The sequence below is a fragment of the Centruroides vittatus genome, unplaced genomic scaffold, assembly GCF_030686945.1.
Source record: "Centruroides vittatus isolate TY-2023 unplaced genomic scaffold, ASM3068694v2 scaffold_769, whole genome shotgun sequence".
Lineage (NCBI taxonomy): Eukaryota > Metazoa > Arthropoda > Arachnida > Scorpiones > Buthidae > Centruroides > Centruroides vittatus.
In genome coordinates this window covers 4,103,026-4,125,705 of record NW_027122717.1, presented here as the reverse complement: position 1 = coordinate 4,125,705, position 22,680 = coordinate 4,103,026, and the positions used below count along the sequence as shown (strand labels likewise).

The 22,680-nt window shown below is 28.9% G+C and overlaps 2 protein-coding genes across 2 annotated transcripts in view; one reads left to right on the top strand and one right to left on the bottom strand.

Moving 5' to 3' along the window:
* The window catches only part of LOC136989787 (acid sphingomyelinase-like phosphodiesterase 3b), a 73,444-nt gene extending 50,827 nt beyond the window's left edge, over nt 1-22,617 (top strand). The window contains exons 6-7 of the mRNA XM_067288060.1: nt 21,373-21,566; nt 21,635-22,617. Of these exons, the coding sequence (XP_067144161.1) occupies nt 21,373-21,566; nt 21,635-22,126 (686 nt within the window). The 3' untranslated portion in view covers nt 22,127-22,617. The remainder of the gene's footprint in view (nt 1-21,372; nt 21,567-21,634) is intronic.
* The window catches only part of LOC136989799 (uncharacterized), a 59,225-nt gene that overhangs the window by 16,024 nt on the left and 20,521 nt on the right, over nt 1-22,680 (bottom strand). The window lies entirely within an intron of this gene.

Here is a 22,680-nt window from a genome sequence, read left to right as displayed (position 1 = left end):
TCATGTTGAGATATCTTCATTGACTTTGTTTTAAGAAAGTTCTTGTCATTAAAAATCATTTAGACAGTTATGAATAAATGTGACAATTGAATGATACTAGATCAAAAATGCAATACTATCAATAACTTTCCTTTTCAATTTTTTGATTTTAGTTATTACATTGATATGTTGTTAGACATTGCTTTGATAAAAATATTTTTTTTCTTTTGTTGTTGAGATTGAATATTTTTCTTAAAGTATTCACTTTATATGAATAATTATTGACCATAATATCTAAATTCAGTTTATTAAAAAATCAAATTATTACAACTTTGTGTCATCAGATACAGATATTTGTATAGGAATTAGAAGCTTCATTTGAAGTTAGTTTAGATAGCTTATGAAATTTGCAATATTATGATTTATACATAATAAATGTCATAAATATTCTTTCTCATTTGTAATTAACTATTTTGAAAAAAGTAGTTGTCAGTTAATTATATAATGAAACACTTTTTTTAGCAAATGAGTCTGTTTTAATGGTCAAGTGATAAGATGAAAGGATTGACAGTCAGGATAGAATGTGGCTAATTGGTATCTAAGATATTATGTAATTTGGACTAAAAGAAGATGGTTAGATCTTGTAATAAATTTGATAATTATATTTATTTAATTTTTGAATTAAATCAAATAATTTAAATTATTCTAGAAGAAAAGATGAGTCTGGAGTTAGTAGTGTAATTGGCAATGTATCTGCACAATAAACAGAAGTTGGGGAAGTGAGAGGTTTAAGTTGTATATTTTAACGACATACTGTAAGTGCATAAAAGCAACATTGAATTTATTTACATGTGGTATGACTTCAAATGTATCATAAGCATTGTATTGTGCTTGACTACTAAAACTTTATTATTGCTAAAAACAGTTAAGACTTAGACCAATATTATCATTTGTGATTTGTATAAAATTCAATATTTTAACATTACATTATGGTATCTAACAATTTTAATAACTGTAATATATTGGCATTTCATTTTTGCTCATTCAGTATATAATGAATTTTCTGTATATTATTTGAAAGAGGGTTTCAGTTTTTCTGATTTAATTTGAGTAAATGGTTGAGCTAAAAATACAGTTCAAGTATCAAATTATAAAGATCTTACCCTAGAGATAATGGCATTGAAGAGATATTTGAGAAAAGAGCAATGGTTTAGGTGTGGTGTAGTGGAGTGGCAAAGATACAATGTTAAATTTACAGAACAGACATGTCAGGTGATTGTAAAATCTGTTCAACCCCCACAGCTCTTCTCATGACTTACATTTTGGAAACTGGTTATAGAATATAAAGAAACAAGTAAAATATTCTAAACAAAAGAGAAAAATCATCACATGATCAACAGCATAACTAAAACTCTCAAAACTCAACAGAAGCATGAAACAATTGCTAACAAAAAGTAAATTAAGTGTGAATTGTTCACTATTTAAAAATAATCATTCCATTGAAAATAATTTTATTTTAAATAAAAGCACAAAATAAGTGTTTTTTAATATTATAAAAGAGCAAATATAATTAAAAGCATAATAATTGAGAAACAACTGCACAAATAATAGCAGCAAGACAATCCTGATTCTTCCCTCATGCCATTTTCCTCACCTAAAACAGATTTAAACTCTTCCACTACTGACTAGAAGACTTGCCACCACTAAAGCTTAGTTTCAAGAGTAAAAACAATATTGTGTCCAGATATGTAGCAAGAAGAAATTTTCAGTTTAAAGAGTTAATATTAAGTGTTTATAACAACATTGTTCACTGTTGTTTTGACCATTATAAACAGTATTTCATCTGCATGCTTTTTATTTTTATTTTTTCCCCTCATATAATTGATTTTTACTGTAAACTATTTATCTTAATTATCATACTAATTACAGTATAATTAGCTTATTTTCAATTTAACTATTCATTTTTTTTTTATTTAACATTGAGGAACAGGAGCAAAGTCTAGATGTTGAGCATCTGCTACTCTCAACATCTAGACAGATGACTGAAGTGAAAATTATTTTAGTGATAAAACTACACAGCCAAGAAAGCAGAGGAAAAAAGCCTTACTGTCTTACCAGTGTTAGAGAATGCAACTGAGATTAGAAGTAGAAGAATGATCCTCTGTGGCATGTTGTTTTTCACAGAGGAAGAACGTGCGTTATGACAACAATGATTGAAGTTGTCATTGATTCGTCTCAAGAAAAACAAATTCTTGATATCGCAGAGGCTCTAGGATAGATTGAAATTGGAACCATTCAGATATTATAGCAAGCTGTTGATTTTAGACTCAGATTTTGGAGGGCAAGATTGAGCCATTAGTCATTCCTTTAGCCACAAATGCATGACTCCATCTTTTCAAAAAAAGCCCTCAACCCAAATGTTCAACCAAATTATTTTGATCTTGGACCACTGTCTTCTGTAACCAAGTTGTTTGGCTTTACATTTTGAATGCAAAAAAATTGGTGGTAGAAACAACTTTCATTTTAGTGATTGTTGCCATAATGGAAAAGTGAAGTTGTATTCTACCTGTTCTCCTGAGGTTGTTGAGAACATTCTATGTGGAAAAATCTCAATTACTTGAGAATACCTAAATAACATCCAAAGATACAACAGTGTGTTGTCATTCACTTCCTTCGTTGCCAATGAGACTGGAGCTCCAGCTGGCTGCAGACCATACATGTTAAAGATCAATGGGCAACCTCATTACAAATACGGTCCTTGACAGAAGAAGAGTGAGCATATACTCAGCTTTTGATTATAGAAGCAGAAGCAACAAACATCAGAATGTCTGGAAATGCGACTTCCAGTCCAGTGCTAATGGTGATGCTGTATGACATGATTGCTGGGGTGAACTCTTTCAAACACTATTACAAAATGATAGCAGAAGTTGAGCAGCAAGAACAAGAGCAAGCCATGATTGAAAGCTCAATCACATGTACACAAGAAATGCTGTGTCATGGTGGTCTCTAGAAGAAATTTTTTAGCTCAGACAACAATTCACTAACACTTGATGAAATGAGGTGTCAAGCCATTTTGTGTCCAAAGAATTTGCAGTGTACAAACATAAATGATAAAAGTGTTGCTGCCCTGTCTGGAGAAAATAAAATGTATTTGAGCTTATACAGCACAGTTTCGAATGACCAGAATGAGTATGAGCTACCCAAGATAATTTCTGCACACAATTCAGATGAGTGGACTTCCACCACATAAGTTAACATTGGAGCTGAAGTCATGCTCATCAGAAACCTTGACCCTAAAAAAGGTTGGCTAAAGGAACTAGAATAATTATACATGATATGTTTAATAACATAATGCTGAAATCATGATGGGCAAACATCGCAGAACCATTCATACGCTTCCTTGGATGGTTCTGGCACTGCTCTTTTTACAATTAAATGACTTTAATTTCTTCATCATCCTGGCTTTCACTATGACAATAAATAAAAGTTAAGGACAGACTGTGTAAAGTTGATAATTATTTACCAGAGCTAGTTTTCAAACATGTTATGATTTATGTCCCTTTCCCAATCCAGATCATAAAATCTATAGCAGTAAAAATTTCACACCCAAATCTCAATGATTTGCCTGCCTTGGAAGGATGGACTCAAAATATTGTATTTCAAAAAGTTCTGAAATAAATTTCAATTAAAATGGAAAATGGTATTTTTACAATTTAAAAAATACGAAGAAACAAAATAGTCTTCAGTTCTGTCACGTCCAATCACCAGGAACAAAACAGTCATCTCTATGAAGGAAGACTATTTTGTTCCTGGTGATTGGACATGATGGAATTGAAGATAACTTGGTTTCTTCTTATTATTTAAATTCTGAAATAAACTTGAATGTCCAATTGCTGGTAGGATTAAAAGTTTTTTTAATCACAAGGTGGGTTGCCATTTTGATCATCATTAATCCGAATCCAGTTGAATTGGGTTGGTCTTAGAATGCTAAATTACCACCCTGGATCCCAGATGCAAAATTGAAAGAAGCCTCATGGCATTGGGAACAGGCAGATGCAAACCACCTATAGATGGACCTGAAAAACATTTTCTATACTGATGATTTTTGTGTAGAATAACAAATTTTAAATGGTCTTATTGTATTTTAATTGAATAAAACTGTCAATTTTCATCAGTTCCTACTATTTTAAATTTTTCTCCTGGATAAACCACCTTAAAGTTTGGTTTATCTAATTAATATAATTTAACATTGTCTTTCCTATACATTTCCTAAATATTGTTTCAGATTTGTACAATACAATCAAATTTTTTGGGTCTCAAGGATTAATTCCATCAAGTCAATACCAAACAGTAGATCTATTCTTACAATAACTCATTCTAATCAATATAACATCTTACAACTATAATCGGACAACATAGTGACGTATAGTTTTTTTTCTTTCATTTGAGTTCTGTAGCTTTTTTTTAGTTGAGACAATCATTTAAAAGTCTGTGCAAACATAGCATATCTTTTATTTTACAATTGATTTGATAAATTATATATACAATTAGATTATTGATTCATCATAGACATGCTTTTATGATAGCAATACAGTAGATCCTGACAGAACTTGATAGATAGCATTTACAGGAAGCTTTATAAAATTGTTTTTGTATAACATAATATAACATAATGTACTTATCCAATAAAAACTTATTTAGTAATAATTGAAGAAGAAAGGAATACTTTTTGAAGAACATTTTTACTTCTATCTATTTATAACACTTCAAAGCATTTTATCACAAAGTTTATTGAAATCAATTTTATTCTACTTTTTGCTTTCAGCAAAAGTTAGAAAAATTAAATGTTAATCTGTCAACTGTTAAATTATCCAGAAAATTTTGTTGTTATATCATTTATTAGAATTTTGTAATTGAAATTGGACAGAATGTTTTTTATCACTTTATCAAATTCCTGTTATGAAATGTAAGCATAATCAATTATAGTTATTCTGATAAAAAGACTGTCAATTGAAAATGATTGTATGATTAGATTTCAAACCTGTAGCATAAAGTTCTTATCGTATGACTCTTGTATACAATTGATAAAATATATCAGAATTATTCATTTAATATATTAAACATAAATGTACAATTCCTACAAACAGTGTATATGATAAATTTTCCTACTATGGAAAATAATTTTCCAAAATTTGATGCTATTGAATGGGATGATGATTATGGATACAAAAGATGACATTTTTTTTACACATGTTAATCAGATCAGTAAATAAGTAAATTACTAATTTATTATTATACATTTTTCAACTTATGTGTACATTACTTTCCACTTTACAACTGTTTCTTTACAGCCCAGTTTTACAACTGATATGAATTTTATACAGGATTTCATATCAGTTGTAAATGCCATCTCAATTTATGATGCTAAATTTATGAAATAACCCACCCTATTTCCGTCATAACAACTTGCATAATGACTGTTTTCAATGGAATCAACTAGCCTGTAAAAGTAGAGATCTACTATATTTTAAACAATGCCTTTAAATTTAGGATAGCAAAGAAAGTATTCATGATTAATGAAGTAGCATTGCATAATCATGATATTGGGACAACCAAAAAACTTTTTCAGATCTAAAAACCAGTAGAAATATGTGAACTTAGAAGCGAGCCTGTCTGTCCAATAAATGAACTTAGATTTTTATCCTAAGATATACTCAATAGTAAAATTCAATTTAAATAAACTCAGATTGTTATTCTATTTATAAACCTAATTCTTAAAAAGATAGTCTATTATTTTACTATATTGATTGTGACAAATTTGAAGATAACTGCTTAAGAGATTACGACTTGATTTTTCTGATTTAATCAATTACTATTAACATTGTAGATACAGAAAAATCCAAATTACAAGAATGACATATAAAATTTATTTTCTAGATAATTCTATTTTTAATTTCTGCTCTTATCTTATGTGATAAATTTTTTACTGTATGATTAATATACTCCTACGAATCTAGTCACTGAGAATCATTCTGGTGGGTGTTTTCTCCAATTATTAGGTCTGACTGGAAAGTTTGCAAATTTTTTAAATTGCATACCAACTGATAATTGAATCTGAATGCAGCTTGCATAGCTCTCTAGCGGCAAGTTTTGTGTACTATCTGCCAAAAGCAGTTTGTTCTATCTTCATTTGCTGCTGTGTTACATTCGTGTAAACACACTGATTTCATTTTGCAATTTTCTTTCAGTGAGTCAAGTGAGTGAAGAGTTTCTGGGATGGGCTATGTCTGATGATTTCATGAAAAACATCATCACCAGGGATGAGACATGTTTCCTACTACCCACAGTACTACTAATATTACATTTATATCTGCTACTCTGTAAAATTGGTGCATAACATGCATCTATCATCAAATTGTTTTTTAAACTCTGATAACCCAGTAGGTGGGTCTATGGGTACAATGTGGAAAAAAACATTAATTATCATAGTGGGTGGGAAAATTTTTACCACAATCCATAAAGGCATGACAAGTTTGGTCTAATGTGAAGGTTTTGTTCAATTTGAAAGATGTCATTCACTTGGAATACTGTCTAGAGGTGATGAAACATCTTCATGAAGCAGTGAGGAAGAAAAGATCGACTACTTAAGAGAACAGCATCATGACAATGCACTTGCCCACATATCACTGCTCATAAACGTTTTTGGTTAAGAACTCGACTTCATTTGTTCCCGAACATCCGTATTCACTGGACTAAGCCACAGCAGACTTCATTTTGTTTTTCAAATTAAAATCTGCTCTCAAAAGTTGCCATTTTGAATCCATTGATGATGTTAAGGAAAATTCACTAGTAGAACTGCACATCATCCCAAGAGAAGTATTTCAGAAAGCATTCGTTTCATGCAGAAATTCTGGATTTGGTGCATAGACTCAGGAGGGGACTACTCCAAGGGTGATAAAACTGACTAGCTTCTAGGGAAATGCAAATAACTTCTATTTGCAAAGTTCACAAACTTTCCAGACTGACTTCATATATCATAGAAATAATTTTTTGATTTTTAAGTAGTAAAAGATAGATATATTTTATTTATAAACTTTGTTAAAATTATGAAAGTGTAAAAGGGTTGCAGTGACTTTTCTAACCTAAATCCCTCCAGACCCAGAGAATGTATCACTTTCTTCTCTTGGTGATTCTAGCTATGGAATCAGTATAAATTTCATAGTTGTATTTATATATTAAAGCATTATTTTTTTTTACTTAGTTCCATTGTTAATTATAAAACTTTAATACTCATAACAACAATAAGGAAAAATTATAGTAATTATCAAAGTTTTGCTTTACATCAAATATGCTGTTCTGTAGATATTAAAATATAATGCTCATATAGATAAATTTTCTGGTTTTCAAAATTGAATGAAATCACCATGTATGTATAAATAATCAAAATGTCTAAATTCCTTAAATCAAAATTCCTAAACAGATTTGAAATGCAACACCTGAATGAATATTCTGTTCTATAATAGATGTTCCTATGCCTTAATATACTGTGTTTAAATTTATATCTGCTACTCTGTAAAAAAATTTTACAAGTATTTACATACAAATCACAATTTTTGTTTCATACTTCAAAAATTTTATGGTTTTTCTGTTTAAATTAAAATATAGAATATTTTATTAAATCTAAACATTTTTGAATTTTTACAGCTCCTTTTCAAAAGTTTCTTATTTAACAGTAGTAATAAATAATTATTCTTAATATGCATTTAAAATCTGCTTTTATTATTTGATATAAATTCTAAATCTCAAAGGTGCATTTTTTTAAAGAAAAACTTTAAAATTACTAATTAAAACTGTACTTTAAAAAGTAATCACTGTTGCCATGCATATGTCTTTGGCAATTTTGGAAAAAATTGTGGTAGCAGATGCAAAGCACAAAGGATTTTTTGTATTTTCTGAAGATGCCCTTAGGGGCCATCCATAAATTACGTAAGGTATTTTGGGGTGGGTGGGGGTCAAGGATTTCTTACAATTTCTTACTCAGGGGTAGGGGGTAATAGATCTCGTCTTACGTAATATTCTTATTTTTATTTTTTGATCTCGTTGAGTGGTGGAGTTTTGAATTTGGCTTCAATTTGGTGGTTTCTATTAAGAGTGCTCATTGTACCAATGCCATCTCGTGTGGCGTGATAGAATAATAACGCTAGCAGATTCACGCTCTACACATTTTTTATCATGGGAGAAAGGCAGTCTGGTGGTTTCTCTCTCTCGTTTTGTTTTGTATGACGTTTCTGTTTACACGTGCACTAGCTAGTGGATCTGTCAAAGTTTTTTGCATCTTTTTGTGAAAATTAAAATTAATATAAAAATGAATATTATGACGTTGATTAATGATGATAATAATGAAAAGATTGTTAATAATTAAAAAATAAAGTTCTTAAAATAAGTTGTTCATTCGAATTCATTAAATTTTTATATTTTTAAATTTGTTCACATAAAGTCTTTATAAATAATAGTACATATTAATTAACTAATTAATAATTATATATTTTGGACCTAAGATTTTTGGGGTTTCATAAAAAAATTTTTTTTGTTAAAATCTTTTTTTAAATCATGCCTAAATATTACGTAAGATGGGGAAGGGGATTAAAGAAAATATTACGGTTTTTTACACGGGTGGGTGGCGGTCTATAATGGTTGAAATCACCCTTACGTAATTTATGGACTTTAGACGAAGGAAATTATGGACCTTAGTGACTTTAGACGAAGGAAAAGCTATTCAAAGACTTGATGAAACATCAAACACCTCCTATCACTGAGAAATGTTTAACAAAACATTTTCAGCCTCATAGAATAGGCCATCTGCAGGTGTAATTGAATTCGAATGTATTTTTAAAATTGTAACAATGAAACGTCCGAACATTATACATTCAAATTTAAAATGAAAATAATAGATAAATTAACAAATAAATAACAAAATAAAATATACTAAATACACTGAAGCAATAACTATATAAATAATATAATAAAATAAATATGTGAAAAAGCATCAAAATATAAGGGCAGGTATGGACTAAGAATTTTTATATATTAATTTTTCTTATGTAGAATTTCCATGCAGAAGCTAATCCATCCTCATCCCTGGCATTAACCACTCAGCAGTGAGGGACGTATATATACGTCGAGGGCGATCATGTGGCAGTGGTGAGGGACGTATATATACGTTAAATTCTTTTGGGGGTATCACCAAAATCTAGCCAAAAACTACCGCAAAAAAAAATTCACATAAAAAATGAATTATGTAACAATAAAAAAAGAGTTCTTTACTAGACATAACTGTTTACAAATACTTTTTCTAAAACGGAAATGAGAAAAATTGCGTGAAAAAATACTTTAAAAATTTTTCGGGTATATTCTCCACTACTAAGGGATAGAACCATACCTGACTCTCCCACTGCTGAAAGGTTAATACAACCATCCTTTAATTCAAAGAGTTTGTAATTGCAATTTAAAATTGGTGAATAACATGCATCTATCATCAAATTATTTTTTTTAACTCGGATAACCTGATAGGACAAATATTTTTAAAAATGTTTTGAATAAGTTTTAGAAACAAATGTGATCAGTTTTGATTTCATTTCAAATTTGAATTAATTTTTTTGTTTCTCTTTAATTTTAAAACAGGTACTGATAAATATCTGGCTGTTTAGTGATTTGTTTCTATAATTAATATTTGTGTTTTTTCAATAGTTTCTTAATTTTTTCCAACTTTTTGAAAGGTAAATTCCTCTTGTTATCTTTTATTCACAATTTTTCAATAAATAAGAAAAAATTGTGTAACTAAGAAAGTGAGAATCCATAAAATGTGACATTTTAATTTGATTTTTTAATTGTATTGGGAATGTAATTGGAACTACATAGATTATTGAAGTGTAAAGTATAAAAAGGCAAACCACCTCTACAAAATGCAAATACAACTGAACAAAAAATAAACTGAAAACAAGGAATTATTTATTGTACATTGTCACAATACATTACATACATTGCCAGGTTGCAATTTTTAATCATATTTTTAATTTATTTAATTTAAAATATATGCTCTCCACCTCAAAATAGTAGTGGCTTGCCCCTCTACATCATACTTTTCCTTTAACAATAGAGTTATGCTGGTCATCTATCTAACTCCTTTTGGGGGAAATTTTTGAAGTGAAATAATGTGACTTCTAGTTTATATTAGAAGTTCTGATAGTTAATCAGGATCTCCTGCTCTTAAGGTTTCCATATCTGGTTTCATCTTTCATCTATCTAACTCTATTCTTGGAGATTAAGGAAAGGTGGATGGATGACAGTGGGAATTTATAGGTCTACAATTTTTTCAAATTGCAGTCCAAAAAAGAGAGGCTCAAAATTATTTATTCATCTTGATAAAAATTTACAACTACAGAAGACTCCTGCAAACTCTACTTAATGTGGACTGAGATGATAAGTTACTGAGAATGACATGTTTTATGGCATAGCAATGCTAGTCTAAACAGCAAAATTTTTGTAAAGATATTATATATGCAAATTCATGTATATATTAACTACATACCAATAGTGGTTATTTCTATTTGTTGTTAGCTAATATTTTTAAAATTAAAATTTATTTAATAGCTACTTTTCAGTTAGTGATATTTGATGTGGTGTTTTACTGTGGCATCTCAGAAAAGAGGTTTTATTCTTCATTAACATAGAGAATTCATGTTATCAAGTGTTGCCAATGAAGAATAATAAATTATTTGATCCTAGTGTTAAGTTACAGAGATAAAAATTAAATAATATGGTTTTTCTTAAGACACCAATGAGTTTTATAGAATGTTGATATACCAAGGATCAAGTTTCTGGGACTCTACTGTATCAGAAAAGTTGATGATTTTAATTACAAAAAATATTAATTCTAGATAAATTAAAGGATAGAGTCTTTGACTTTGGACAACTTTAGAATATTTTAAGGAATAATGAAAGGAATAAATTTTATTCAGTTTTCTCATAATTTTTAAAATGAATTAAATTTGTAACATTGATTTATAAACATTGTAATCTGTCATTCTATGGTCGTTATTTGAAAGATTCTAATAGATTTCTTTTAGAAAATTTGTAATTATGTACCTAAAATTTATTATTCAATACTTGACATGAAATGACATTTAAAAAATAGACATTTTTCAAAATTATACATATTTACTTTAAAGTAAAGCTTTGGAGATCACAAATAATTTGAAAACATTTAGATTTAATAAGATACTTTTAAATTTTCCAAAACAAAAAACGAAACTAAAATCTTTTTGAAATGGAAATCATTATGACAACACAAGGTATTGCTAAGTACCTCTTCCATGAATCATATTGGAAAAAACCATTTAATACTCTATATAAGAGGAATGTTAAAAATATCTTAACAGACTACTTTATACAAGTGTTACCCACACATGCCTGCCTACATTCCATAAAAGAACAGTTCAAATCCAAAATCTACTATAAATTAACACTAAAATGTAATTTTTGACAGTTACAAGTGAATTTTTTCTAATGTGGGATCTCCATCATCTGTATTTTAGTTGTACAATTTTAACATTATTGCACAATGGAGACAAGATTCATGTGTGTAAAATTTTCTAAGCTATGCTTATTTATAACTAGAGATACACAAAATACCCTATGTACTTTTCCAGCAAATTACTCTTTAATCAAACTAACATTTTTGGCTTTATTAATTAGTCTTTATCAGGTTTTTTCTTATTAATACAGCTGAAAATGTTAGTTTGATTAAAGAGTAATTAGCTGCAAAAGTACATAAGGTATTCTGTGCCTCTCTAGTTACTGTCTAATTCCAGATTATGCCAATATTGATGCTTATTTATATGCTTTGCAATAATAATTACAGAATTGTATGCCTAATTCCATAATTATTAGTGACAATTTATTTACATTCTTTTTATCAATCAGTTGTCATCATTGTCTTTAAATGATTTTACTGATTGTCCAGAGGATTTTTTTATGGATAAAACAGAGTGGTTTTGGTTCAGTATTATCAGTTGTGCAAACATCAAATCTCTGGCCAAGTACAAGTAGTTTGAAAACCTGTTTACTATCTACAACAGTCTTTAAATTAAGTAGCTAACATACAGTATCTTTTATGTATACAATAATGTACACTGGTTCTGTTGTGGTGCATGAGAAGAATGTCTAAATTATGCATATTACTTCAAACAGCTGTTAGGAATGCAATTTTGAAAATCTGTTAATGTTTCAGTTATAATTATTTTCATGTCAGAATTTTTTCCACTCTCACTTGTCAACATAGCTTTAGACACATTTTATAAATTATTGAAAAGTTCTTATTGTAATTTTTTGACACAAACAATTACATTAGAGTTTAATTCCTATATGTATCATTTATATGATGCTAATAACCCTTAGTTTTTTCATTCATTCATCAAATCATAGGGGATTTATCAAATCTACACATTAATTTACATTTTTCTCAAAACTCTAGTTTTTATGTGAATTTATTGAATTATAGCCAAATTCAAAGTGAGTATTTTGTATTATTCAAATTAGTGAATGAAGCTAAAATCCAGTATGTTAACTTAGCCAACATGAACTATTAATTGTAATTAAATTTGGGCCAGAGTTAAATTTTTAAAAAAACTGCAGTTCTAGCAAAGTTTTGACAAAGTACCACACTATATCCTTATCATTTCAATTATTGCTGTACAAATTCCCCACAACTTAGTGAGTTTTTAATCAACTTTATTTGCTGCATTTTGCATAATACAACTCCAACAAATATATTCTCGTACATTTTAACATTTCCAATTGGTCATACAGCAGTTTGACCCAAGAGGTTAGTGCCATTAAACAATTTGATTCAATCCTGCACTTCTGGTTTTTCCAATGGTTTCGTAATTGCAGATTTTTGTTAGCCACAGCTCAACATCCAAGACTGATATTGGATATTTTTCTTATTTTTGTACAATTCTGTCTAATGCAGCGCTGTCCAACTTATCATAGCCCGCGGGCCATATTTTCTTCACCAAACGTTTCGGGGGCCAAGAAGGTTGATAAATGAAAAGTCAGTTTATGTTAATTAAAAAAATATTTCATTTATACTAAAAAGAAAACTTTAAAATATTCGTAATATATTAATGAGAACATTGTGGCCGTAATTTTCACATTGTAAAATAAGTTTAATATTAATAATAATAATTTAGTAACATAAATTTATTCATAGTAAAATGTACTCGCAGGCCGTATAAATAATTTGGCGGGCCGTATACGGCTCGCGGGCCGCCAGTTGGACAGCCCTGGTCTAATGTGTTAAGTATATGCACATCTCTAATACCAAAACAGTTTAACAAAATATTGTAAATAAATATAACCTTCCATCAAAATAAATCAAATATAAAAAATGTTAATCACATCAAAGATTTATTTTTAATACAGAAATTAAATGTGAAGAAACATTAAATATCTCATTGGTCAAACAACAATTTGTCCATATCTTACAGTATCTTGTATTTATGTTTCTGATTTGATTACATGAAGATTTCAGTGTGAAGATCTTTTGTGTGAATATCATTGAAATACAAGTTTTTTTAAAAATATATTGCTAATATTCACTTATAACAGAATATAAATTATGACAGACAAATATTTAAAATTAAAAAAATAATAATAATAAATTATAGATGATTAGTGATTGAATTCTTTTTGTCTATATTGGCTGCCAGCTTGTTATAGGTTATACAACTGCCGTTGATTTTATCCAATTGATTTTGTTGAGTTTTGAGTCTTGAAAGTAGGCACAACATACCTGGATTGCTGACAGATTCATGTTTGAAAGGATGTTTTTGAAACGAAGTTACCTTATTCTATATATATATATGTATATATACAGCAAAATAATTGTAATAACTTGTATATATTTAAATTATTATAATGCTATTTAATAATAATGACATGAATTCCAAATTTTTCAATATATTACATTTTAAACTTTATTTGCCGTCCAGATAATTTAACTGAACGCTAAAACCATTCATACCTTAATCTAATCGTTTTTTCTCATTCTCATTTTGAGAATTAAATCATTTTTACCATTAATTTTTAAAATGGGTTAATGTAATTCTTGTATTACAAATATTAATGTTTATGGATGTTATGTGCTGCTTTTAATGTAGGACATGGAATTAATCCATTATTCTAAAATGCACATGTATAATTTACAGTCTCCCTTTTTCCATTACAGAATGAATTAAAAATAATCAGATTTCATTATGCATATGACTATTAAAATAAGTATAATTAAATTCAGTTAGAATGACATTGGAAATACCTTAGCCTTCTGCAAAAATAGTTTTTTCTTACTAAAATCAATTAACGTAAAATCAAATTACAGTATTATGTGTATTTAACATAATATCCATGTTCATCCCAAGATATCCTTGTTGAAATTTAAATTAAAATCATTCTATATGCTAAACATATAACAAAAAATTAATAAACTGTAACAAGTTACCACTCTTAGTTTAGGAAATGCTTGTTTTTTTATTGATAAAATGTTTTTGACCATACATGCATCATCAGTTTTCTTCATATATTTAAGAAAATCTATGCTGTTTATTAACATCTTCCACAGTTGTGATATATGAGATTGATGCATATGTCTGTATTTATTAAAAATTAAAATATATACTTGTTCTAAGAGCCATAGTGATACTTTGCAACTTCTTTGGAATAAAGTCATACTGTTAAGACAATGTACTGTAACCAGTGGTGTGTTAGAACTGGCTTGTGCAAGTCTGTTGTTACCATTTTTTAAAATTTAGTGAGCTGGTTGTTAAAATTCTTAATGAATGGATAATGAGGAAGGATAAACAGTGTTTTATATATTAAAAGCTATGACTTCTATTTAATCATACAATTCTGAAAACAATAAAAATACAATGTTTTCTGAATTAGAACTATGCAAAGTAACCACACATTCAATATTTTTCTATCTCTTTAAGCAAAATTTTCCTAAATACAATTTCATTGTCTTTTCTTTTTGAATGAAGAAAAAAATATTTAAAAATAAATTCCAGTGTAGGTTTATTGATTCTTCATTGGTTGTACTACTAGATTCATTAGATGAATCCTCTTGGCCCTGTGAAAAAGTAACTCCACTGTGAATGTAAAGTGAAAGAAAATTAGATTGATTTAAATGAAGTTTTGAAATTCAAAATAAATATAAATGGTTACAAAGATTTTGTAGATAATAATATAGAGGGAAAAATTGCATCAGTTCCTGAAAAAATTGATTATTTTTCTAGCTTTTCTATGTGATAGCCTTATGTACCTTTTGTGATATTCTTTAATAGTGTATTTACAAATTGGTTCATACAATTGAATTAATGAAATTAAACATTGTGTCCTATCAACTATCCACAAGCTATTTTCCTCTACTTTCCTCTATTTTTATTTTTGTGTTGTAACAAGGGCTGTACTCAAGATAAGTCTAGGCATGCTCATTTCTCATTAGTTATAGCATGAGACAGGGAAACATTTTGTCTCCCAAAGTCAGGGATTTGACTCCCTGATGACTGCTCTCCCACTGTGACATGGCAACATGTCTCCCACAAAAATCACTTCCTGTGTCACAGCTTTGTTACCCACCATAGGAGATTCCATTAGGATCCTTGCTAATTGTTTATAAAAGTTTCTATTCCATAAGTCATCTTTTTCTCAACCTTTTTAAGCACAAGGACCAGTAAAATATCTAAAAAATTCTAAAGACCACTAAATTACATTGGTCTAATTTTTTTAAACCTATAGATGTATTACCAACATTTGGGACATACTGTGCCATTTATAATAAATCTGAAAGTTTTTTGAATACATATGGAAACATAATTAATTAAATTGGAAATAAACTATAAAACTGCTCAATGACAATTCAGTTTTAAATCTTTTTAAATTTAAGTTGGCCGTCAGAGACCATCTGTCCCATCATTGTGGACCACAGGTTGAGAAATGCTTCCATTAGTAATATGAATTGTTTAGCATTAAATTTAACATATTGAAAATATATTTTTTTTAGTGTTAGCATGATCTTTACAAATACTTGATACCACTTAAACATTTACAAACAGGTATACTAATCTAGGTAATACTGTAGTAGGACTTTGAAATTCTGATTCTTTCTAGTTTTTCAATTCTTCTACTATAGCTTTTACCTTATTGAGTATAGAGATCTTGGGGTCCTTACTAAGGTTTTCAGAGTCAATTTCTATCAAATAGTTTTTCATCTTATCTTGATAAACTGCCATTGATATAAAGATTGGCAGTGACAATTTGTCTTCTTTTAAACATATTTTCATTTGACACCATTCTTTAGTCTGTACTTCTGACAATGCATTACATTAGAAAATCATTCCAAAAGCATTAGTGTTTCCTAAATTTTTCTAGTAGATTCCAATGCAATTCTTTTTCTCTAGCAATTCATTTATGTAGTTTTTCTGCTTGAGGAATAGAAGAAACAATGTCTAACCATCGGAACAAATTTGTCTGTATCTCAGAGTTTCCTTCACAAATTGTGGTGTATATATAAGCCTAGTTTGACAAAGAATTTCAGATCTTCATCCAGCTTCTGAATTATGTTTGAATATTTATGGTGGCTTGAGTACTTAGGTATTTTAAGAACATTCAATTACTCAAAATAATTGTTGTTTCTTAATGGATATTGATGATGGTCAAATGCATAATCAAAAACATTTTATCAAGTATTAGAAATTTACCTATCAATTTTTTTTATCTTAAAAAATTCTTGACACTAAAAGATCCAGACTGGATAAGTTTATGAAATATGTTCAGTTTTAGGAAGTCAGATTTTGGAAAATTTCAAAACATGGATCCTAAAGTTTTTGGTTTAACTTTAGCTTCACATGAAATTTTTTATAACAACCAGTGTTTTCTTATGGAATAGTCTGCAGCTGAAAAAGGGTTTAAGACCTGAAATGCATTCTGTATAAGGGCTATTTAAAGAATGTATCATATAGGAACATAAATTAAGACTTGTCATCCATCTCCATAAATTATCAAATTAAAGGACAAGAAGCTTCAAGAAAATCAAGTAATTTATTAGATTCAATATAGGAATTTGTGCACATGATAATGTGGGTCCAATTGGCACAAAGGCTTGATCCCAGTACAAAAGTCAAAGGTGATGTAGTTATCTTTTACCATAAGAATTTAATTCTTGTTTAGAGAGACTAATCCAAATAAATCAGCTGACCTTTCATAATTTATGGATTTTTAAGTCATGGTATCTTTGAAGTGTTTATTGATGATAAAAAATAAAATTTATTAGCTTTAATATAAAAAAAGTATTATAATAAAACAAATTTCTGGTGAAAATTCCATAATTTGATTCTTTAATGTGAATTTTTATTGTGTATCCATTATTAAAGATTTTGAATTTAAATTTGAATATTTATGGTACATAATATTACATGTTGTACATAATATGGTACATAATATTACATGTTGAGAATGTAAATGGCAATGAGAAAAAACTTTTCTCGTTGCCATTTACATTCTCAACATATAATTTTTCATTCCACATAACTGGACACCATAAAGGAATCTTTTAAAAAATAGCTCAATTTTTGTTAAACTTTATAATGTAAAATAGGATAAATTATTCTCTTGTTCATTCTTAAAATAAAATAAGTACTATTTATACTCTACTGCATATTTCAAAATTAATATAATTCTTTGCTCATCTACCACTTGTATTCCTCTGCTTTTGGAAAATTATAAATAGAATTGTTTTTCAGAAACTTATTACTTTGTTAGTTTCCCGGGAATTGTTGCTTCACTCATCTAATTGTTTAAGATAGCTACACCATGTTTTCTGTGTCTGCATCTTTTCAGTAGGTAGTCTTTTTTTTATCATTAATCCAGGTTGTTCCTGTAGAATATAGTATAAGATCATCTAAGACTCATTTGGGGATATCTGCTTGTCAGTATGACAAAGCCATTTAAGCTGTATTATTATTACAATTATCTTTATTATTAAGATAGGCTGTGATGTTTGCTGAAGAGACTTTTGTCTGATAACATCACACACAATGTTAAGTACAAAGTTTTCAGATCACCTAATATTTCAATTCAAATACCCCAAAAGTCTGTTTTCTCTAATATTGTCAGTCTTGCATCCATGAAGCAAGATATAGTTAACTAGAATGTCTTAAGAAATTGCAGTAAAATGATAAAATAATCAGTTATATTTTAGAGTCCTGTTGCTTCAGCAATTTTAGCTTTCATAGTCTTGGCTAACCAGCATTGGCCGTCACTCTCAGACTAATTTACTTTATACTTTCATTCCGTTTAACTTTTTTAAATGATCTATTTATAAGGTTCTTGAGGCTAGTATTTGAAGCCTTAAAGGTATTTGATTAATGAATGTCACCAACACACATTAGATATGTGTGTGAAGATTAAGCATGTATAAATATACTTGCTTAATCTTTAACTTTTTATTTTTTCACGATATTTTTGTATAAGAGATTTAAATAATTAAAATTTTTATAATGATGATAGATCCTTTGCTCAGCTCAAATACTTGTTTCGACACGTCAGATCTATATACCATGTATCACTCTAATCAAATGATAAGGTGGGTCCAGACTTGTTTATCCTCATATCACTGTGGCATATCAATCTAGTGAAACAATGCAAGGTAGCTTATTTTTTTCCCATATTTGTATCCCAAATCATTTTTCTGTTTAAAAGCTAGGAATGGGTGGAGCTTCAGTTTGGAAGCAGTTTCAAGGAGAAATGACCACACATCTTTCTTTTAAGAATATAATGAAGAAGTCATGGAATTAGTTTTATAATGTCCTCCTTACTCCACTCCATTCCATACATAAACACAAACTTGTGGTGGTTAAGCCTATGCACTCCTCTAGGGAACTGAAAAGCAACAGACTAGCAAAATGTGTGCACATCCTGATTGGTTTTCCTACATTGTATATCACCACTCTGACATAACAGCAAAAAACTGATATGCAATGAATGTGATCACTCCTTGTCATTGTATCAACAATTTGATACTGAATGGTACAACAGGTGCTGTCCACATCAATACAATATGACAATATAAAACAAGTGTGATCCATCTTTAGGGACATTAATTCATTACTTCTTTATACATATAGATTCTATCATATTTGTTTTAATTAAAGCAAAAGTATCTCATATTGTGACATTGGGACATATAAATCTGTAGTAGCTGTTACTAGTCTTCTGTGACCATCCTTCAACATTTTTCAGAAAGCAAACTGTACAATATTTTATATAGAAGTGTTTTAATTATATTATATATTGCATTCTGTATTATCAAATATTATTATTATTTATAAAACAAAAATAATAAATAAGTCTTCACCCATAATATTTAGAGAGCTGTTTTTTAATTTTTACTATAAATGTAAACTAAAAGTTTTTGTGAAAAAATTTAGCTACTGCTGTTAAAATCTATACAAGGTTAAAATATAATGTATAACTGCTAATTGCACAAACTAAATTTTAGAAAAGTATTGATTATTCAGATAAAGATTCTGATTTTGAAATTTGTGTTTAATAATAATCAAAAATAATAAGTTAAGAGACATAACTGTAAAACAAACTAAAAGCAAAAAGAATTCCAGAAAGTAAAAAGAAAACAATAGATTCTGGTGCCCTTAAATTCAAATTGATGTCATCCAATGACCACCTCAATTCTACTTCAAAATTTTATATTTAAAATAAACTATTATTCTCGATATACAATGACATCCAATTAGATTAGATAAAAGTATATTTTATTTTAAACTAAAACTTCACTTGCTTCACACTCACTTTTACAATAAAGACAATGAAAATCTTTTATTAAAAATAATAGAAAATAATTACCTCAAATGTTGTAATCTATTCTATATTATTGTTTTGAAATAAAACTTGACTTTGAAAAGCCCCAAGACAATGATTATTTGAATTGCTTCAATTGCCATACTAAATTCTCCTAATTCCTTAAAGATTAACTGCTAGAAATTTTTGCAACTCATAACAGAAGAAACAGAATATCAAATAGGATGTTCTGTTTTTTTTCATTCTAGGGTTAATTTCTGACTACTGAGCTTAGTTATAAGATTTTTTATAATAAAATTCTTCACTTGTTTAATACTGTCACTGTTAGTTTAAAAAATTGAGTAATGGCAGTATGAATGATTGTTGTATGCAATGTGAAATCTCCATACTTTACTGTCGGTATGTAAAATCAGTTTAGAAAATGAAACAATGATTTTAATTTATTTGCAAATGACCAACATAATACAATCCCTAAAAGCTTTTGTCTTATAGTTTAATTCCAAATGTGACCAACATGATGTTTGCCATTTTTAAAAATATGTTGTTAAAACTGTATCCTTCATTGTCACATTGATAAGACTGGGAGGAATTATGTGACATGATGATATGCTGGTAGTCATGATAGATAGTTAATGCCTCCTTGAAACTGTCAAGAATTCAATTTTTGTAATAAAATTGATTCTTAATGCACTTTATCCAATCAGTATAATAACTATGGTAATTTTCCATTGTTAGCAAAGAATGTGTGGCAATATTTGTCTCATTCAGTTTCATGAAAATGCTATGTATTTATGGTTACCAGGTTGCAGCAATTATGCCACCCAAATATAATAATGTTTTATACATTCTTACTATAACAATTTTGTTTAAGGAGTTGATTTTCAGACTTTCCATTAGCCTTTTTGTCTAATCCAGTCTATTTTTGCCATGTACAATGTAAACTTTTAATGTAATTAAAAGTTTTAAACAGTTTTAAATTTATCATCAGAACACATTTGTGTACCACCTGTTGTATCTCCATGTACTACAAGACATACACACTACACTTTGAAGGTCGAGGCTACATACAAACTTTAACTGCAAAATATTTCTACTTTTGGATATGGTTTATTGGAATTTTGTTTTATTTGAAGACATCTTCCATAGAACAATAATTTTTGTTAATATGCATTAATAAAACTTAAACATGAGCAAACAACAGAAATGCAGAGCATTTTTTGAATTCTTATGGAATGTTGTTTTTATGCTACATTTTCTTAGTGCTATGTCATGAAATTTTAACTCCTTGTTTACCAAATAATCTAGTCAATGAGCAATTATTTTTATACTTTAAGTTGTTGGAAATTTCAAAGCCAAATGAAACAACAATGTGAATGCACAATAACAAATAGGTTCATTGCTTATTTATACTTGTTACTTGCAAAATTTAAAGTATTAAAAACCTATACCAATGATCTTTTTCAGATCGGATTACATCCTCCATGTTACTGTCTTCATCAATAACTCCCTGGCACAGCATAGAACCCAGTATGAAGGGAGTGAGCGTCTCTCCCAATCCATCTATTCGGCTTTATTATTACAACAGACAGGATGGTAAAATTTTAGATTATGATCATTTCTTCTTGAATTTAACAAAGGCAAACAAGCTTTTTGACACAGTAAGTAATTGTAATTAAAATATTGAATAATTGTATATGATTATGCAATATTACGAAATTTTTTACAGAAACTTGACAATCAAGAGAATGACTCTTCTGAATTCACTTGGAAATTATTTTACACTTTCACAAAAGAATATGAATTGGAAGACGTGACCACTCGGTCTCTTGAAGAATTGTTCAAAAAGCTGAAAACAAAACCGGGTTTCTTTGAAAAGTATTACAACTTCACAACAGTTGGAAAGGAAAACGGTCTCTGTGACAAAATCTGCATCAGACTGCATCTGTGTGCAATCTCTTTCCAAAGTCACCATAACTACAGCAGTTGTGTGAAAATACCAGAGCAGCAAATCAAAAGCATCGTTGAGACCACCACCCCGGTACCATTCCATAAACCTGTGGCACCACAAGACACGCGCAAGCGGCCCAACACTGCCTCATCCCGTAACATTCTCATCGGATGCACTCTGTCACTCCTGGTCCTGATCATGATACTTGTGGTGGTCTACATAAAGAGATCACGTCTTGCCAGGGGGCCGAGATTCGTAAGATTTCAATAAATAAATATATATTCCGAATATCAGAATTAAGCCTTTTGTTAAATTTAAATTTGATATTTGGAGACATCGCAACACAGAAGCCATGGCACAGTATATCAAGAAATAATATATATTGATATTTAGTGAATTTGTTAAAAGGTCGACTTAACTTATGAAAGAGCAACCCACATTTTGCAAGTTTGTATAGTTGTTGTTGTTGTTAAATTATATTTGCACAAGAATTTTAAAAATATTTAAATAAATACCAAGAGACTAAAGCAGAAGTTTTAGAGATAAATTTGGAAGTAAAAAGTTGCATTGTTTTGTTAAACACTCACCAAACTAAATGGAATTAAGATGTCAAAAAATTAATTATTCTGGTGCTACTTTGGTAAAAATACAGCAGATAAAACCACAATGTATTATAAAAAAAAAATCAATTGTATAATGGTTTTTATTGCTTGTATATTGTAATGTTGTTTAAAATAAATTTTTATATTTAATATTGAAAATTTATGTTGGCAATTTTAACAAATTTTGCTGCTGTTTTAATGTGCATGGTTTGGCATTTGTTA